The sequence below is a fragment of the Salvelinus alpinus genome, chromosome 30 (genome assembly GCF_045679555.1).
Source record: "Salvelinus alpinus chromosome 30, SLU_Salpinus.1, whole genome shotgun sequence".
Lineage (NCBI taxonomy): Eukaryota > Metazoa > Chordata > Actinopteri > Salmoniformes > Salmonidae > Salvelinus > Salvelinus alpinus.
In genome coordinates this window covers 39841760-39857645 of record NC_092115.1, presented here as the reverse complement: position 1 = coordinate 39857645, position 15886 = coordinate 39841760, and the positions used below count along the sequence as shown (strand labels likewise).

Below are 15886 nucleotides of genomic sequence, written 5' to 3'. Positions count from 1 at the left end.
GTGGGCTTTTCCTTCAGCAGATGGTCGGGGGGCCGGAACATTGTTATAAATCATTTGTACACTGCAAATTGACAGCAAGAATCACAAATAGTATTTGACAAAAACAGAATAATTTCTAAACTTGATTACATTGGTATACGATCACATACGCAACTGTATTTATGCGTGGGAATACTTGGGAACAGATTGCCTAAATTAAAATCAATTTGAGCTTTTCTTGGTGAACAAATTGTAGGTGAACAAATTACAGGCCACCTATTGGGGATGGCTGGTTTACAATGTCTTACTACTGTTATTGTATGGTGTGCTGCAAGGGAACTTTTGGCTAAAGAGTGCCATGCATTGTTATGGAATATTTTGATGCCAACATGGAGGCTAGTTTGCTGAGCTCTGTGTGTGTGCGCAGCGTAGGAAGACTCAGTGGGGCTTGTCTGTATAAGACGAGTCATGGGCAGACAAGCAGAGCCATAGCCCCCCCCCCCCCCCCTGAGAGCTGTGTCACCACGCCCAGTAGACTTTGACACCACCAGAAACTCTGCATCCAGTGCCTCTGTATAACTAATAAATACTCATATTGACGTCGTTTCACTTGATCAATGTGGATACACACACAGACATGCAAACAAACACACAACACACACACAAAGACACACTAGTGCAATCCAAATACCTCGCACTGAACTGACAGGGTGACATTGAATAGTTGACTCTCCTTGGTTAATCGCTAACCCCTGTCTATCAGACAAGCCCAGGGATTGGTGGATTACTCACAGCACTGTGTCCCTGGAACAGGAAGTGGTCGCTCCTGGTCTTCTTGGTATGAGTACTGGTTAGTAATCTGAAATACATACACACGAAAGTCTCTAACCACATGTACTCCTCTCACACCTCATTCCAAATCTTCAAGCCATTTGTCCCACCTGCCTGTATCCCCCTCTGTCATTTTAAATCTGTCTCAATAAAGGGAAAATACATAGAGTGGGAAAACTCAGTCTACTGTATAATAGAGGGTGATCCATAAATGTGTGCGACAACAGCTTACATCCTGATCTCTCATGGCGTTGAGTTGCTCCAGTTTTTTGGCCCAATAGCGTGCCTCCTCCTCAGGGATATCTGAAAACAGGAGCCCCACCATTTAAAAAAAAGTATAAATCACACAGCTGACCAGCACACACACACAGGCTTGCACCCTCGCGACACGCATCTGTAATGCCGCTAAGATGTATATCAGCTGTAGATCAACACACACACACACACACACACACACACACACACACACACACACACACACACACACACACACACACACACACACACACACACACACACACACACACACACACACACACACACACACACACACACACACACACACACACACACACACACACACACACACACACACACAGCTAGCAGTTACCATTAAGCGTTCCACCAAGCTTTCACCTGGATAGGTATTGGTGGTTAGCCTATCACACCCATTCCCCTCAAAACTATTCTTGCCAAAGACATTGAGTGTGACTTTTCAGCCAGAACCCCACTTGACTGGTGCTCAGTCAGACAGTCAGACAGACAGGGTTAGTTTACCAGTATTGACCAGGGGATGGGAGGCAGTGTAAAATGACACCTAATCAATGCTTGGAGACCACAGCCTGAAGTTGAGGACACAAGCAGCCAGTCTAGCGACACAGATAAGTGTGTTTGTATGGGGACACATGGAATCTAATAAAACTGGTTAAGGGTGAGTTTCCCCCCAAAATTAGGTACATCTTTGATTATTGTTCATTCATAGCCTACAAGTGGGCTTTAGTGCTGAAAAAAATCTTTATGTTTTTGGGAAACTGACCCTAACCCAGTTAAAGATCAGAATGACAGTTCAGGTGTGATTATGTTTACTGTAAGATGCTTCTGTGGCATGACTGTGAATGTGGAAATTACTGTATTTCAAGACGTTTTTTGGGGTATAAATGGGGGTCAATTAAGTATATTCATTACTTAATTCATTAAGTTGTTCGTCTGTCCATTTATTCATTAATTTCTCTGTTAATGTGTCCATCCATCCATCCGTCTGTTCGTTAGTTTGTTAATTCTTTCATTGGTTCCCTCTCTTACTCACCCAGAGGCAGTTCAAAGCGTGTGTCCAGCAGCACCTGGTGTAAGGTGGGGTCTTTGGTTCCACAGATATCGTTGTCCGCCATGATGGCCTGGGAGTCCAGGGTCAGCCAGTCCCCCGGACTCTCCTACACAGAAATAGAATGCATAGACCTGATATACCATTCATTATCATTGTTCGTTTGTTATTTAGATCCCAATTGTTGTACTGCATACAAAAACATTAGTCAAGTCCCAGATCTGTTCGTGCAGTCTTACCAACTCTTCTACGGCCATTGTCACAAAGAGTTCGTAAAACAGCACAAACAGATCCGGGAACATGTCTGTCCCTGGAGCTTTCTGTGGGGACACATTCAGTGAGTCATTCTGATTTTTCATTCCACTAATTCTAATTCCATGGCTGGTATACTTCATTATCCCAAGGAGTTGCTTTGCCCTGGCTTAGGGAGACATGCTCACATAGTAGCTTACTGAGTAGTATGCTAGTATGAGTATTGGGGGGGTGTAGTGTACCACGTTTGATTGGCGGATGCTGTGCAGGGGGATCCATACAGTTCCCACCATGGTGTCCCATATTAACCCTTTATTCCACACCTCCACCGTCAGCCCCAGGTCCAGCCTGTTGATCTCACTAGAGAGAGAGAGAGAGAGAGAGAGAACAAAAGGAAATGAAAGAGAGAAAAGACAGTACAGAGGAGAGAATACAAAGGAGGAAAGACAGCAGGAGAGAGAATGGGGAGGAGAGAGAAACGCTTGTGTGTGTGTCAAGAGGACAGGAATAAACTGAGTGGAAGAAGAGAGGGAGGGGAAGAGGGGTGAAGGACGGGATGAGGAGAAACTAGATTGGACAGAGGCATAAACGGCCCAGAGTTGGACATCAAAATGTGCTGTGTGATTGTAAAGATTCATCTCACACACATGCACACGCACACACAGCTTTGTTAATACACCCCAGACCTGGCCCCAGGATAAAGTGACTAAGGGGGCAATTGAAATCGGTGAGGGGGCACAATTTTGGGGGGGTTCTTGCATTGAAATATATATTAAATTATTCTTATATCACACTATACCACAATAAACAAAGTTCAAATGCAGAGACCCCCGAAACCATTAATTGAGTGCTTTTGAAGTGGCAGGTTGGTGCGAAATCTGTAGCCTAGTCAATGGACAGCGCCCTACACACTAAACAAGGCCGTTCTGGCGATGAATATAGGCTAAAAGATAGATAGGCTGTTTATAATAGGTGAATTAACCTATGTGAATGCAGCCACCCACACAGCTGCCTTACCAAAATAATGCTAACTAAATGCTGAAAGTAGTAGCCTAGTTATTAATGCATGCAAAAACAAATACTGGATAGCAGCTTGCCTTAGAATACCGACAACTGCGACTGCGAGTGAATGAATGCTAACAGAACAAAACAGAGGTACCAAGTAGTAGTCCTAGTAAACTAAATATCAGCTGGATAAAGGCATGACACAATCTATATTTGAGCTAGTTACATTAACAGCAAACAAACGCAGTAAACAAAAGACAAATGGATATCCAAATAACCAAAACACAGCCTACTACAGCGAGATGCAGCCATGCACAGCTGTCTTGCCAAACAAATATGCCTAAAAGGCCCACTTCAAACATGGAAAACCAAGCCGCTAATGAACACAGCAACAGGTTGTGATATGGCACAATACACTTCTGTGGATCAAATTCGACCCATGTAATCAATTAAGCAATGCCAGCCTACCATAAACACGTTTCCAAAACATACAGTTCCATCTACAACCATGAAAACCATTGTGGAATGTATCCATTTCTATGATGAAACATACCTATATGTATTTATACCCAGGGGCGTCATTTCGGTTCTTGTATTGGAATTATATTGAATTATGCTTATACAGTATCACGCTATATACCACAAGAAACATAAAAGTTCAAATGCCAACATCATCAAGTGCTTTTGACCAAGTAACAGGTTGGCACGAAATCTCCTCTGCACTCTATCAGCACCATGTACAGCACCCTACACATTAAAGCAAGGCCGTTGAAAACCTATGCTGGCTAAGAAAGTACATTTTGCCATTCCATACCATAGATTTTTTTTTTTTTTATGACGCCAATGGCTATACCACCAAGATTCTGATTAAAACCAACCAGCTAGATTGTTTCTTACCTTCTCAGAAGAGTTGCAGCCTCCTTGATGCTCTGAGGAACTTCCTGAGTAATCAATCATTCCCTTCTCCCTTCGAAATCTTCTTGGAAGGTCCACCTCAAATAGCAATTGGATTAGTTGAGATGGCATGCTTCTTCTGTGCTGACTGAACACGTTTGTGGAAGTGGAAAATGAGTTTATGCATGTAGCTGTGGACGCCCCACTCATGAGCCCTACGATCGCATGTTGAATATCGTGTGACGTGTACGTGGCATTGTGGGGTAATGGTGCTAAACACTTTGGCAAGTTCCTTGTCTTTTCGGAGACTATAATCCATTAGACAGAAAAAGCCCACGGTCCCCCCCCCCCCTCGACTCTATCGAGTCCAATATCCCCGTCAGTGGTTACTGGTTTGAAACAAGGAACTCAATGATGTCCACAACTGCCAACAAACACATGTGATTTCTCTCCAGCTTCCCATCATTAACAAGTGTTAAAACTGATGTTCCCATAGCACTTCGAACTTGTTTTTTTTCCCACAGTGCAGTGCATTTCAAATGCTCTTTGCTTGATGTGTGCCTACCGAATCCTTTGGTACGATCAATAACATGCTTCAAGTTAGAATACCCAGCTTGGGTGAAGGCCTTGTCTGCGTTAGCATTGGACCCAACACAGAACTTTCTACATGGGGGGGGGGGGGGGGATGACAGATCTGCAGTAATTGAGTATTCCAGTCACTCTCTTCCTACGAACCAGTTGCTATTAAATGAAAGTTTTTGGACAGAACCTGCAGCTAGGGTATGATTCTATGCTAAACTGGGCAGGGTCCTCTGTTCCAGGATCGCCAGCAACAGTCGGAGGTGGAGGGGTTGTGGAGCCATTATCCGAGCGGCGCTTGTGGAAGGGTGGGTAGGCTCTGCACGCGGTGCTAGCTGGACCTCAGCAGTTTGATGCTGCTGCTGCTCATCGCTATCCATTTCGGATATCCATCATGGCAGTGGCAGATTTGCTGGTTCGGTGCGCTCTGTCCATTGTACTAACACAGCGCAGCGGAGATACAGATTTTGCGCTAATCTGTTACTCAATCATTTTAACTTTTTGGCAAATGTTATAATAGGGACACAAAACAAAAACTGAGCCCCTTTTTGCCCCCTCGTGGAGCCGGGCCAGACACAGACAGACACACCTGGTACACCGCTTTGTTCACACCAATTACTTATGGGTCTGATGGTAACAAAAATAAAACATGTCTCTATACGAGAGAGTCTGGGAGGAATCTAGCAAACAGCCTTTACAAGACAACAAGGAGTTATTAAACAGAGAAATATGGGGGGGGTGGGACAAGAAAGTGAGCGAGAACAAGAGAGGAGAGCAGGGAACGGGAGACAAAGCATGAAAGTGTGTGTAACTGTATATGTGTGTGTGTATGTAAGAGAGAGAAGTGCCATCTAGAGAGTAAAGGGAGGGAGGTGGACATTGTATTCAGCGCCTGGAGGGAAAGAGTGGGAACTTTAATTTTTTTTAAATTTAAAAAGAGTTTGGCGGGATTTCCAGTCTGGGTAGTGACTTTTAAGTGCCATTTTCATTAGTGTCCGTAACTGAGGGTAGGGACTGGGAGCCATTACAAAGGGATATGAGTCTTACATAACACTTTCCGTGGTGCAACCACACCACAACGGACGCTAATCTGCAGTCAGCCAGCACAATACACACCAGTCAAACTAACACACTTACTGGCACACTACACACCAGACAAACTACTACTCGTTGGTAGTGATGGGGTGGGGGGGATGTGTATACGGTTGCATATTGCAATATTATTTGGGCCGATATTATATCGATATTAGACTCCAAGTATTGATTTGTAAAATATTTGCTACTGTAGACAGCGTAAGTCAGCGCTAATTGGCTGTACATGTGCGAAAAGTCCAATATTTTTCATCCTATAGCTTGTTCTCCATCATTATTTTTAAATAGTGAGCCAACATGTTTCAGCCCTTTATTTAACCTGACTAATCAAAAAACATTTTCTCATGCTCTCACTTGTCTCTCTGCAGCAGACATATAGTGAGCAATATGTTTGGAACATCAAATCGCAACATCAATACTTAATACATATAGAATTCAGAGAATCGTAAGAACCGTAGCACATATCGTATCAGCACCTAAGTACCGTGATAATATCGTATCATATCGAGAGTTCCCTGGCAATTCCCAGCCCTACTCACTGGCACACTTCACATTAGTCAAACTAATGTAGTACACCTTTACTTACATAATGCACACCAGTCAAGCTAGTATACACTCATTAGCCGACTACACACCAGTCAAACTAGTGCAGCCCCTCTGGCTAGTGCACTACACACCATCCACACTCACTGACTAGTTCACTCCACACCGTCCATACTCGCTGACTAGTTCACTCCCCACCGTCCACACTCGCTGACTAGTTCACTCCCCACCGTCCACACTCGCTGACTAGTTCACTCCACACCATCCACACTCGCTGACTAGTTCACTCCACACCGTCCACACTCGCTGACTAGTTCACTCCACACCATCCACACTCGCTGACTAGTTCACTCCACACCGTCCACACTCGCTGACTAGTTCACTCCACACCGTCCACTCTCACTGACTAGTTCACTCCACACCGTCCACACTCGCTGACTAGTTCACTCCACACCGTCCACACTCGCTGACTAGTTCACTCCACACCATCCACACTCGCTGACTAGTTCACTCCACACCATCCACACTCGCTGACTAGTTCACTCCACACCATCCACACTCGCTGACTAGTTCACTCCACACCATCCACACTCGCTGACTAGTTCACTCCACACCGTCCACACTCGCTGACTAGTTCACTCCACACCGTCCACACTCGCTGACTAGTTCACTCCACACCGTCCACTCTCGCTGACTAGTTCACTCCACACCGTCCACACTCGCTGACTAGTTCACTCCACACCGTCCACACTCGCTGACTAGTTCACTCCCCACCGTCCACACTCGCTGACTAGTTCACTCCACACCGTCCACACTCGCTGACTAGTTCACTACACACCGTCCACACTCGCTGACTAGTTCACTCCACACCGTCCACACTCGCTGACTAGTTCACTCCACACCGTCCACACTCGCTGACTAGTTCACTCCACACCGTCCACACTCGCTGACTAGTTCACTCCACACCGTCCACACTCGCTGACTAGTTCACTCCACACCGTCCACACTCGCTGACTAGTTCACTCCACACCGTCCACACTCGCTGACTAGTTCACTCCACACCATCCACTCTCACTGACTAGTTCACTCCACACCGTCCACACTCGCTGACTAGTTCACTACACACCATCCACACTCGCTGACTAGTTCACTCCCCACCGTCCACACTCGCTGACTAGTTCACTCCACACCATCCACACTCGCTGACTAGTTCACTCCACACCGTCCACACTCGCTGACTAGTTCACTCCACACCGTCCACACTCGCTGACTAGTTCACTACACACCATCCACACTCACTGACTAGTTCACTCCACACCGTCCACACTCGCTGACTAGTTCACTCCACACCGTCCACACTCGCTGACTAGTTCACTCCACACCATCCACACTCACTGACTAGTTCACTCCACACTGTCCACACTCGCTGACTAGTTCACTCCACACCGTCCACACTCACTGACTAGTTCACTACACACCATCCACACTCACTGACTAGTTCACTCCACACCATCCACACTCACTGACTAGTTCACTCCACACCGTCCACACTCGCTGACTAGTTCACTCCACACCGTCCACACTCACTGACTAGTTCACTACACACCATCCACACTCACTGACTAGTTCACTACACACCATCCACACTCACTGACTAGTTCACTCCCCACCGTGCACACTCACTGACTAGCACACTGGCTGTTACTAAGTGCCCCGTTCAAGTCTGAAAATGGAAACGTCCCCAAAGAGAAGGTAATATGAAAGAAGAGGAAGAGAAAGACGAGCGAAGATGAGGGAACAGTAGGAGAAGAAAGTAAAAGGAAGTAAGTAAGAGATCAAGGTGCACTTTGGTAGGATGAGGACAAGGGGGAGTGGAGAGAGAGGGGCTGGGAGGAAGCCAATGTGGAGAGGGAGTGAGTGATAGAGGCACCAAGGGAGAAAGGATGGATGAGGGAGCAGAAGAAGGGAAAAGGAGGTAGATGGAGGATAAAGAGAGATGGATGGAGATGAAAGAGGAAATGTAATCAGAGGGGTGATGGAGTGACAAAGAAAATGAGAGACAGATGGAGAGAATGGTGACGAGAGGGTGATGGAGTGATAGAGAAGGAGAGGACTCACAACATGAAGTCCTGCTCCCAACTGGGCAGGCTGCCTCGGACAGCGATGGTGGTGCTCTTCACATTCTGCACCTTCAGGGTCAAGTACGTGTTGAACTTCTCTGAGGAAGAGAGAGAGAGAGAGAGAGAAAGAACTGAAATTCTATGTGAGGGAGAAAGAAAAAAAACACTTTCACAACCCCGGTTCTCTGATAATGAGTGAAATGTACAGTTCCAGTCAAAAGCTTTAACCCACCTACTCATTTTCTAAATGTTGTACTATTTTCTAAATTGTATAATAATAGTGAAGGCATCAAAACTATGAAATAACACATATGGAATCATGTGGTAACCAAAAATACATTATATTTTATATTAATATTTGAGACTCTTCAAAGTAGCCACCCTTTGCCTTGATGACAGCTTTGCATACTATTGGAATTCTCTCAACCAGCTTCATGAGGTAGTCACCTGGAATGCATTTCAATTAACAGGTGTGCCTTGTTAAAACTTAATTTGTGGAATTTCTTTCCTTCTTAATGCGTTTGAACCAATTAGTTGTGTTGAGACAAGGTAGGGGTGGTATACAGAAGATAGCCCTATTTGGTAAAAGACCAAGTCCATATAATGGAAAGAATAGCTCAAATAAGCAAAGGGAAATGACAGTCCATCATTACTTTTAGACATGAAGGTCAGTCAATCCAGAACATTTCAAGAACTTTTACAGTTTCTTCAAGTGCAGTCGCAAAAACCATCAAGCGCTGTGATGAAACTGGCTCTCATGAGGAATGCCACAGAAAAGGACCCAGACTTACCTCTAATGCAGAGGATACATTCATTAGAGAGTTACCAGCCTCAGAAATTGCATCCCAAATAAATGCTTCAGAGTTCGTCTGTCGGAGACAGACAGATCGAATGGCGAAAGAGGTGAGGCCTTTCCTCTTTGTAAGGTGCCACTTGCCAGTCCTCTGGTCATTCTCAAGCATGCCTCTATTCCTTGTGCTCTTGCGAGCAGGGAAATGCAGTGATACGTCGCACTCATATTATCAGAGAACCGGGCTAACAAAAGTAACCTTAAGTTCTCTTTCAAATAGTTTTTTTCCCGATGTATCACATATGGGGAAATGGCCAAGTCCCATATTGCAGACATGCTCTTCAAAACTAGGGTAGTCCCAACAGCATCACCCATCAGAGGCTCCGACACTGAGGACACTATGCGCCAACGAAGGTGCAGTGATGTCTAGTCTGTAAAACCTCAAATTTATGAGGAGTGGCCCAACATGCCGTCGCAAATCAAGATTAAAGTAGTGGATTTGTTTAACTGCATGTCGCCCTAGCTCCCTGTTGCTGTCTGTGCCATTGACCGTTGACCTGGTGAAACTAGAATTTTGAATTGTCTTTAGTAACAAGGAAATACTTTCTCTTTTTTAGCACATAATATTATATGTAGCCCTATTAGGACAAGAAAAATGTACCACAGATTATTTTCAGAAGGAGGAACCACACAGACTCGGATGAGGTGTTTCATCCAAGTTTGTGTGGTTACATACAGTGCATTTGGAAAGTATTCAGACCCCTTGACTTTTTCCACATTTTGTTACGTTACAGCCTTATTCAAAAATGTATTAAAATAGTTTTTCCCCTCAATCTACAATACCCCATAATGACAACGCAAAAATAGGTTTATAGTAATTTGTGCAAATTTATAAAATAAAAAAACTGAAATGTCACATTTACATAAGTATTCAGACCCTTTACTCAGTACTTTGTTGAAGCAACTTTGGCACTGATTAGAGCCTCAAGTCTTCTTGGGTATGACGCTACAAGGGGCAGCGTCGCTGCACAGCTATTTTCAGGTCTCTCCAGAGATGTTCGATCGGGTTCAAGTCCGGGCTCTGGCTGGGCCACTCAAGGACATTCAGATACTTGTCCCGATTGCCACTCCTGTGCTGTCTTGGCTGTGTGCTTAGAGTCGTTGTCCTGTTGGAAGGTGAACCTTCGCCCCAGTCTGAGGCCCTGAGAGCTCTGGAGCAGGTTTTCATCAAAGATCTCTGTACTTTGCTCCGTTCATCTTTCCCTCAAACCTGACTAGTGAGCTTCGTCACTTCCTGTTGTACGCGGAACGAGGAAGAGCTCGGTTTTGTTTGTTTGGAAAGTTTGTCGTTTAAAAGTATATTGGAAAGTTCTTGGTAGCTACCTAGCTTCTTATGTTGGATCCCGCGACGCAGTTGGCATCAGTTGCTGGGACTGCTTGTATCTTTCCAGTGATCCTGCCGACCAAGGACGGTTCTGAGGAGCTATTTGGCGTCGCAGCTAGCCTAGCTGCTAGCTAGCTGGACATAAAGCTAGCGAGGTGTTCTTGAACGCAGACCGCGACGCAGTTAGCCATTGTGGCTGGGACCGCGGATTGTCCCAGGTTTGTGGCTGTCTAGATCCCTGCTGTTTGTTGTTTTCAATTTTCCCCGTGACCTGCCCTGTCTGGAACTGTGAGGAGTAACAGGCTAAAATACGTTGCTAGCTACCATGACAAAGACCAAAGCCGGCTTAGAGGACAGTGCCAGTGGTGTCTCTATCACAAGTGAAGGATCTTTTAAACAAAGAAACCTATAAAGCAGTTGTTACAACAACAAGAAAATAGTTCCAAGTGTTTTGTCCAAATACTTGTGGATTCTACTAATAAAAGAATGGACGACCTGACCAGAGAGGTCCAGGTCCTGAAGAACAGTTTGCAGTTCTCCCAGGGTCAGCTCGACAAGTTGAAACAGGAGAAGGGCAAGATGACAGCAATCTGTAAGTCACTGAGAGAGGACATCAGTTCTGTGTGTGAGAATCCATGATAACAATGACAGATAAATCAGACTTTCTCGAGGGACAATCAAGGCAAAACAACATGGTTGTGGACGGAATTGCGGAATCTCCACGAGACCTGGATGGAGTCTGAGGACAAAGTGAGGGAAATGATCTCTGAGAAATTGAAGATGGACCACAGGAAGATTGAGGTGGAGCGCGCCCACAGGACTGGAAAACCCACCGCTGGCCCAGGTGATAGGCCCAGGCCAATAGTGGTCAAGTTCCTGAGGTTCAAGGACAAGGTAGCTGTTCTAGAAAGAGCCAAGAACTTGAGAGGAACGTACATCTTCCTCAATGAGGACTTTCCTGAAGCTGTGCTCCAAAAGAGGGAAAAACTGATCCCAGCCATGAAAGCTGCCAGAGCGCGTTGGGACATTGCGTACATCCGCTACGACAGGCTCATTGTCCACCCTCCCTCCCAGAAGCCTGGAAGGGATGAGAGAGCCAAACCAATGGGTTCGTAGCCTCAACCCCGCAGCACCACACACACCAATTGATTAATGGACTGCTGAATGTATATTTTTTTCTCCTGCTTTGTCTGATCTTTTCAATATATTATGTCTATCTCTGAAAAGCTACCCAGGAAATTAATAAAAAATAAATTAACAACAGACTTTCAGCATTCTTATAGAGAAGGGCACTCAACATGTACTGCACTGACACAAATGACTGATGATTAGTTTAAATAAATTGATAATAAGAAGATTGTGGGAGCTGTACTGTTAGATTTCACTGCAGCCTTTGATATTATTCATTATTATGTTGAAAAAACTTAAGCGCTATGGCTTTTCAACCTCTGCCATATTGTGGATTCAGAGCCATCTAATAGAAGTCATCGTTTTTTTTATAGTAGCGTCTCTAAAGTCAAACATGTAAAGTGTGGTGTACCGCAGGGCAGCTCTCTAGGCCCTCTGCTCTTTTCTATGTTTACCAATGACCTGCCACTGGCATTAAACAAAGCATGCGTGTCCATGTATGCTGATGATTCAACCATATACGCGTCAGTAACCACAGCTAATGAAGTCACTGAAACCGTTAACAAAGAGTTGCAGTCTGTTTTGGAATGGGTGGCCAGTAATAAACTGGTCCTGAACATCTCTAAAACTAAGAGCATTGTATTTGGTACAAATCATTCCTTAATTCAGGCTGCAAGCCCGACGCCGGCACACTTATGACAACATCCAGCTCAAGTGCAGGGCGCGAAATTCAAAATATATTTTTTAGAAATATTTAACTTTCACACATTAACAAGTCCAATACAGCATTTGAAAGATAAACATCTTGTGAATCCAGCCAACATGTCCGATTTTTAAAATGTTTTACAGCGAAAACACCACGTATATTTATGTTAGCTCACCACCAAATAGAAAACAGGACAGATATTTTTCACAGCACAGGTAGCATGCACAAAGCCAGCCTAACTAACCAAGATCCAACCAAACTAACCAAGAAACAACTTCATCAGATGACAGTCCTATAACATGTTACACAATAAATCTATGTTTTGTTCGAAAAATGTGCATATTTGAGGTATAAATCAGTTTTACATTGATGCTACCATCACAGCTACCGTCAGAAATAGCACCGAAGCAACCAGAGTAATTACAGACACCAACGTCAAATACCTAAATACTCATCATAAAACATTTCTGAAAAATATATGGTGTATAGCAAATGAAAGACAAAGATCTTGTGAATACAGCCAATATTTCAATTTTTTTAAGTGTTTTACAGCGAAAACACAATATAGCGTTATATTAGCTTACTACAATAGCTAACACACAACAACATTGATTCAATGCAAACGGTAGCGATAGCACAGTTCGACAGATATATGAAATAGCATCCCAAAATGGGTCCTACTTTTGGTGATCTTCCATCAGAATGTTGCACAAGGGGTCCTTTGTCCAGAACCGTCTTTGTTTGGGTTTAGAACGACCTCTTTCCCTCTTGAATTAGCAAGCACACTGGCCCAGTGGCGCGAAGCTCTCCTTCGTGAACAAAGTCAAACAACGCAACACGCCTAACGTCCCGAATAAATTTCAATAATCTAATAAAACTATATTGAAAAAACATACTTTACGATGATATTGTAACATGTATCAAATAAAATCAAAGCCGGAGATAGTATTCGCCTATAACGACGGCTTTCCAGAAGGCGATTCCAGGTTCATCTTCGCGCTTTCGAAAAAACAGGAAATGGCGGACAACTCATTCCAAGAGGATTTATTCCACTTCAGACCAAGATAATCCATTCATTTCTTCTCTCACTTCCTCTTGACATCTAGGGGAAGGTGTATGACGTGTATGTATACCAATACGTATCATGCCCATTTATAGGCAAGCCTTTGAACAGAGACCTCGATTTCAGAAATCTCACTTCCTGTCAGGAAGTGGGCTGCAGAAGGAGTTCTGTTTCACTCAGAGAAATAATTCAAACGGTTTTAGAAACTAGAGAGTGTTTTCTATCCAATAGTAATAATAATATGCATATTGTACGAGCAAGAATTGAGTACGAGGCCGTTTGAAATGGGCACCTTTTTCCAAGTTACTCAATACTGACCCTGCAGCCATAAGAAGTTTAAGTGCTAGACCTCAGCTGAATCTGGTAATGAATGCTGGGGCTGTTGAACAAGTTGAGGAGACTAAATTACTTGGTGTTACCTTAGATTGTAAACTGTCATGGTCAAAACATATAGATTCAATGGTTGCAAAGATGGGGAGAAGTCTAGCTGTAATAAAGAGATGCTCTGCTTTTTTGACACCACACTCCTAAAAGCAAGTTCTGCAGGCTCTAGTTTTGTCTAATCTTGATTATTGTTCAGTCGTGTGGTCCAGTGCTGCAAGGAAAGACCTAGTTAAGCTGCAGCTGGCCCAGAACAGAGTGGCACGTTTTGATCTTAATTGTAATCAGAGGGCTGATATAAATACTATGCATGCCAGTCTCTCTTGGCTAAGAGTTGAGGAGAGACTGACTGCATCACTTATTTTTATAAGAAACATTCTTGTGTTGAAAATCCCAAATTGTTTGCATAGTCAACTTACACACAGCTCTGACACACACACTTATCCCACCAGATATGCCACCAGGGGTCTTTTCATAGTCCCCAAATCCAGAACAAATTCAAGAAAATGTACAGTATTATATAGAGCGCTTATTGCATGGAACTTCCTTCCATCTCATATTGCTCAAATAAACAGCAAACCTGGTTTCAAAAAACAGATAAAGCAACACCTCGTGGCACAACGCCTCTCCCCTATTTGACCTAGATAGTTTGTGTGTATGAATTGATATGTAGGCTATGTGTGCCTTTTTAAAAATTTATGTAGTTTTGTCCTTGAGCTGTTCTTGTCTAATGATGTCCTGCATAATGTCATTCTGTATTATGTTTCATGTTTTGTGTGGACGCCAGGAAGAGTAGCTGCTGCTTTTGCAACAGCTAATGGGGATCCTAATAAAATACCAAATACCAAAATACCTGCTGCTGAAAAACATCCCCACAGCATGATGCTGCCACCACCATGCTTCACCGTAGGGAGGGTGCCAGGTTTCCCCCAGACGGGACGCTTGGCATTCAGGCCAAAGAGTTCGATATTGGTTTCATCAGACCAGAGATCATCAAATGATGATCAATGGAAACAGCATGCACCCGAGCTCAATTTTGAGTCTTATAGCAAAGGGTCTGAATACTTATGTATCTGTTTTTATCTTTAATAAATTAGCAAACAATTCTAAAAACCCGTTTTTCTTTGTCATTATGGGGTATTGTGTGTAGATTGATGAGGACATTTATTTATTTAATCCATTATAGAATAAGGCTGTAACATAACAAAATGTGGAAAAAGTGAAGGGGTCTGAATACTTTCCGAATGCACTGTAGGTAGAGACAGGTCGATTGTGTGTTTATGCAGGCGTGTGTGTGTGTGTGTGTGGGGGGGGGGGTCTAATACACTCGTTCAAACAGGCGTCACACACACACGGTATCCCCAAAATGTTTCCCTTGCTCCCCTTTTTTCCCTGTCTCTCTTGTTTCTAGTCCTCCTGGTTTCGACCCTTGCCTGTCCTGACTCCGAACCCACTTGCCTGACCACTCTGCCTGTTCCGTCTTCAAGCCTGCCTATCCCTTTATACTGTTTGGACTCGGATTTGGTTGCTGAACCCCTGCCTGGCCTGACCTCGAGACTGCCATTCGTCTGGAACTGTTTTAAGAACTACAGTCCGAAAAGTTTCTGAAATATACTACCGGCTTTTTTAAGTCTCAGGTTTTTTTTCCAAATATATGTTTTTTTAAATTTTATTTCCAAGAGCATTTAATTTCTGGATTTGACTGTTTTACTTTGACATGGCAGTTGTCTCACACCCTGACTTTTGAACTTCAGCTAAGTATTTCAACATTAAACATTTTGATAATTGTTACATATTTAATGTACCTGATAAGAAAAA

General features: G+C 43.9%; 1 protein-coding gene across 1 annotated transcript in view; it reads right to left on the bottom strand.

Moving 5' to 3' along the window:
* Nucleotides 1-15886, bottom strand: part of LOC139560331 (protein unc-13 homolog A-like) — an 83692-nt gene that overhangs the window by 45577 nt on the left and 22229 nt on the right. The window contains exons 3-7 of the mRNA XM_071376995.1: nt 8615-8714; nt 2626-2743; nt 2117-2240; nt 1043-1113; nt 772-838 (exon numbers count right to left, since the gene is read on the bottom strand). Of these exons, the coding sequence (XP_071233096.1) occupies nt 772-838; nt 1043-1113; nt 2117-2240; nt 2626-2743; nt 8615-8714 (480 nt within the window). The remainder of the gene's footprint in view (nt 1-771; nt 839-1042; nt 1114-2116; nt 2241-2625; nt 2744-8614; nt 8715-15886) is intronic.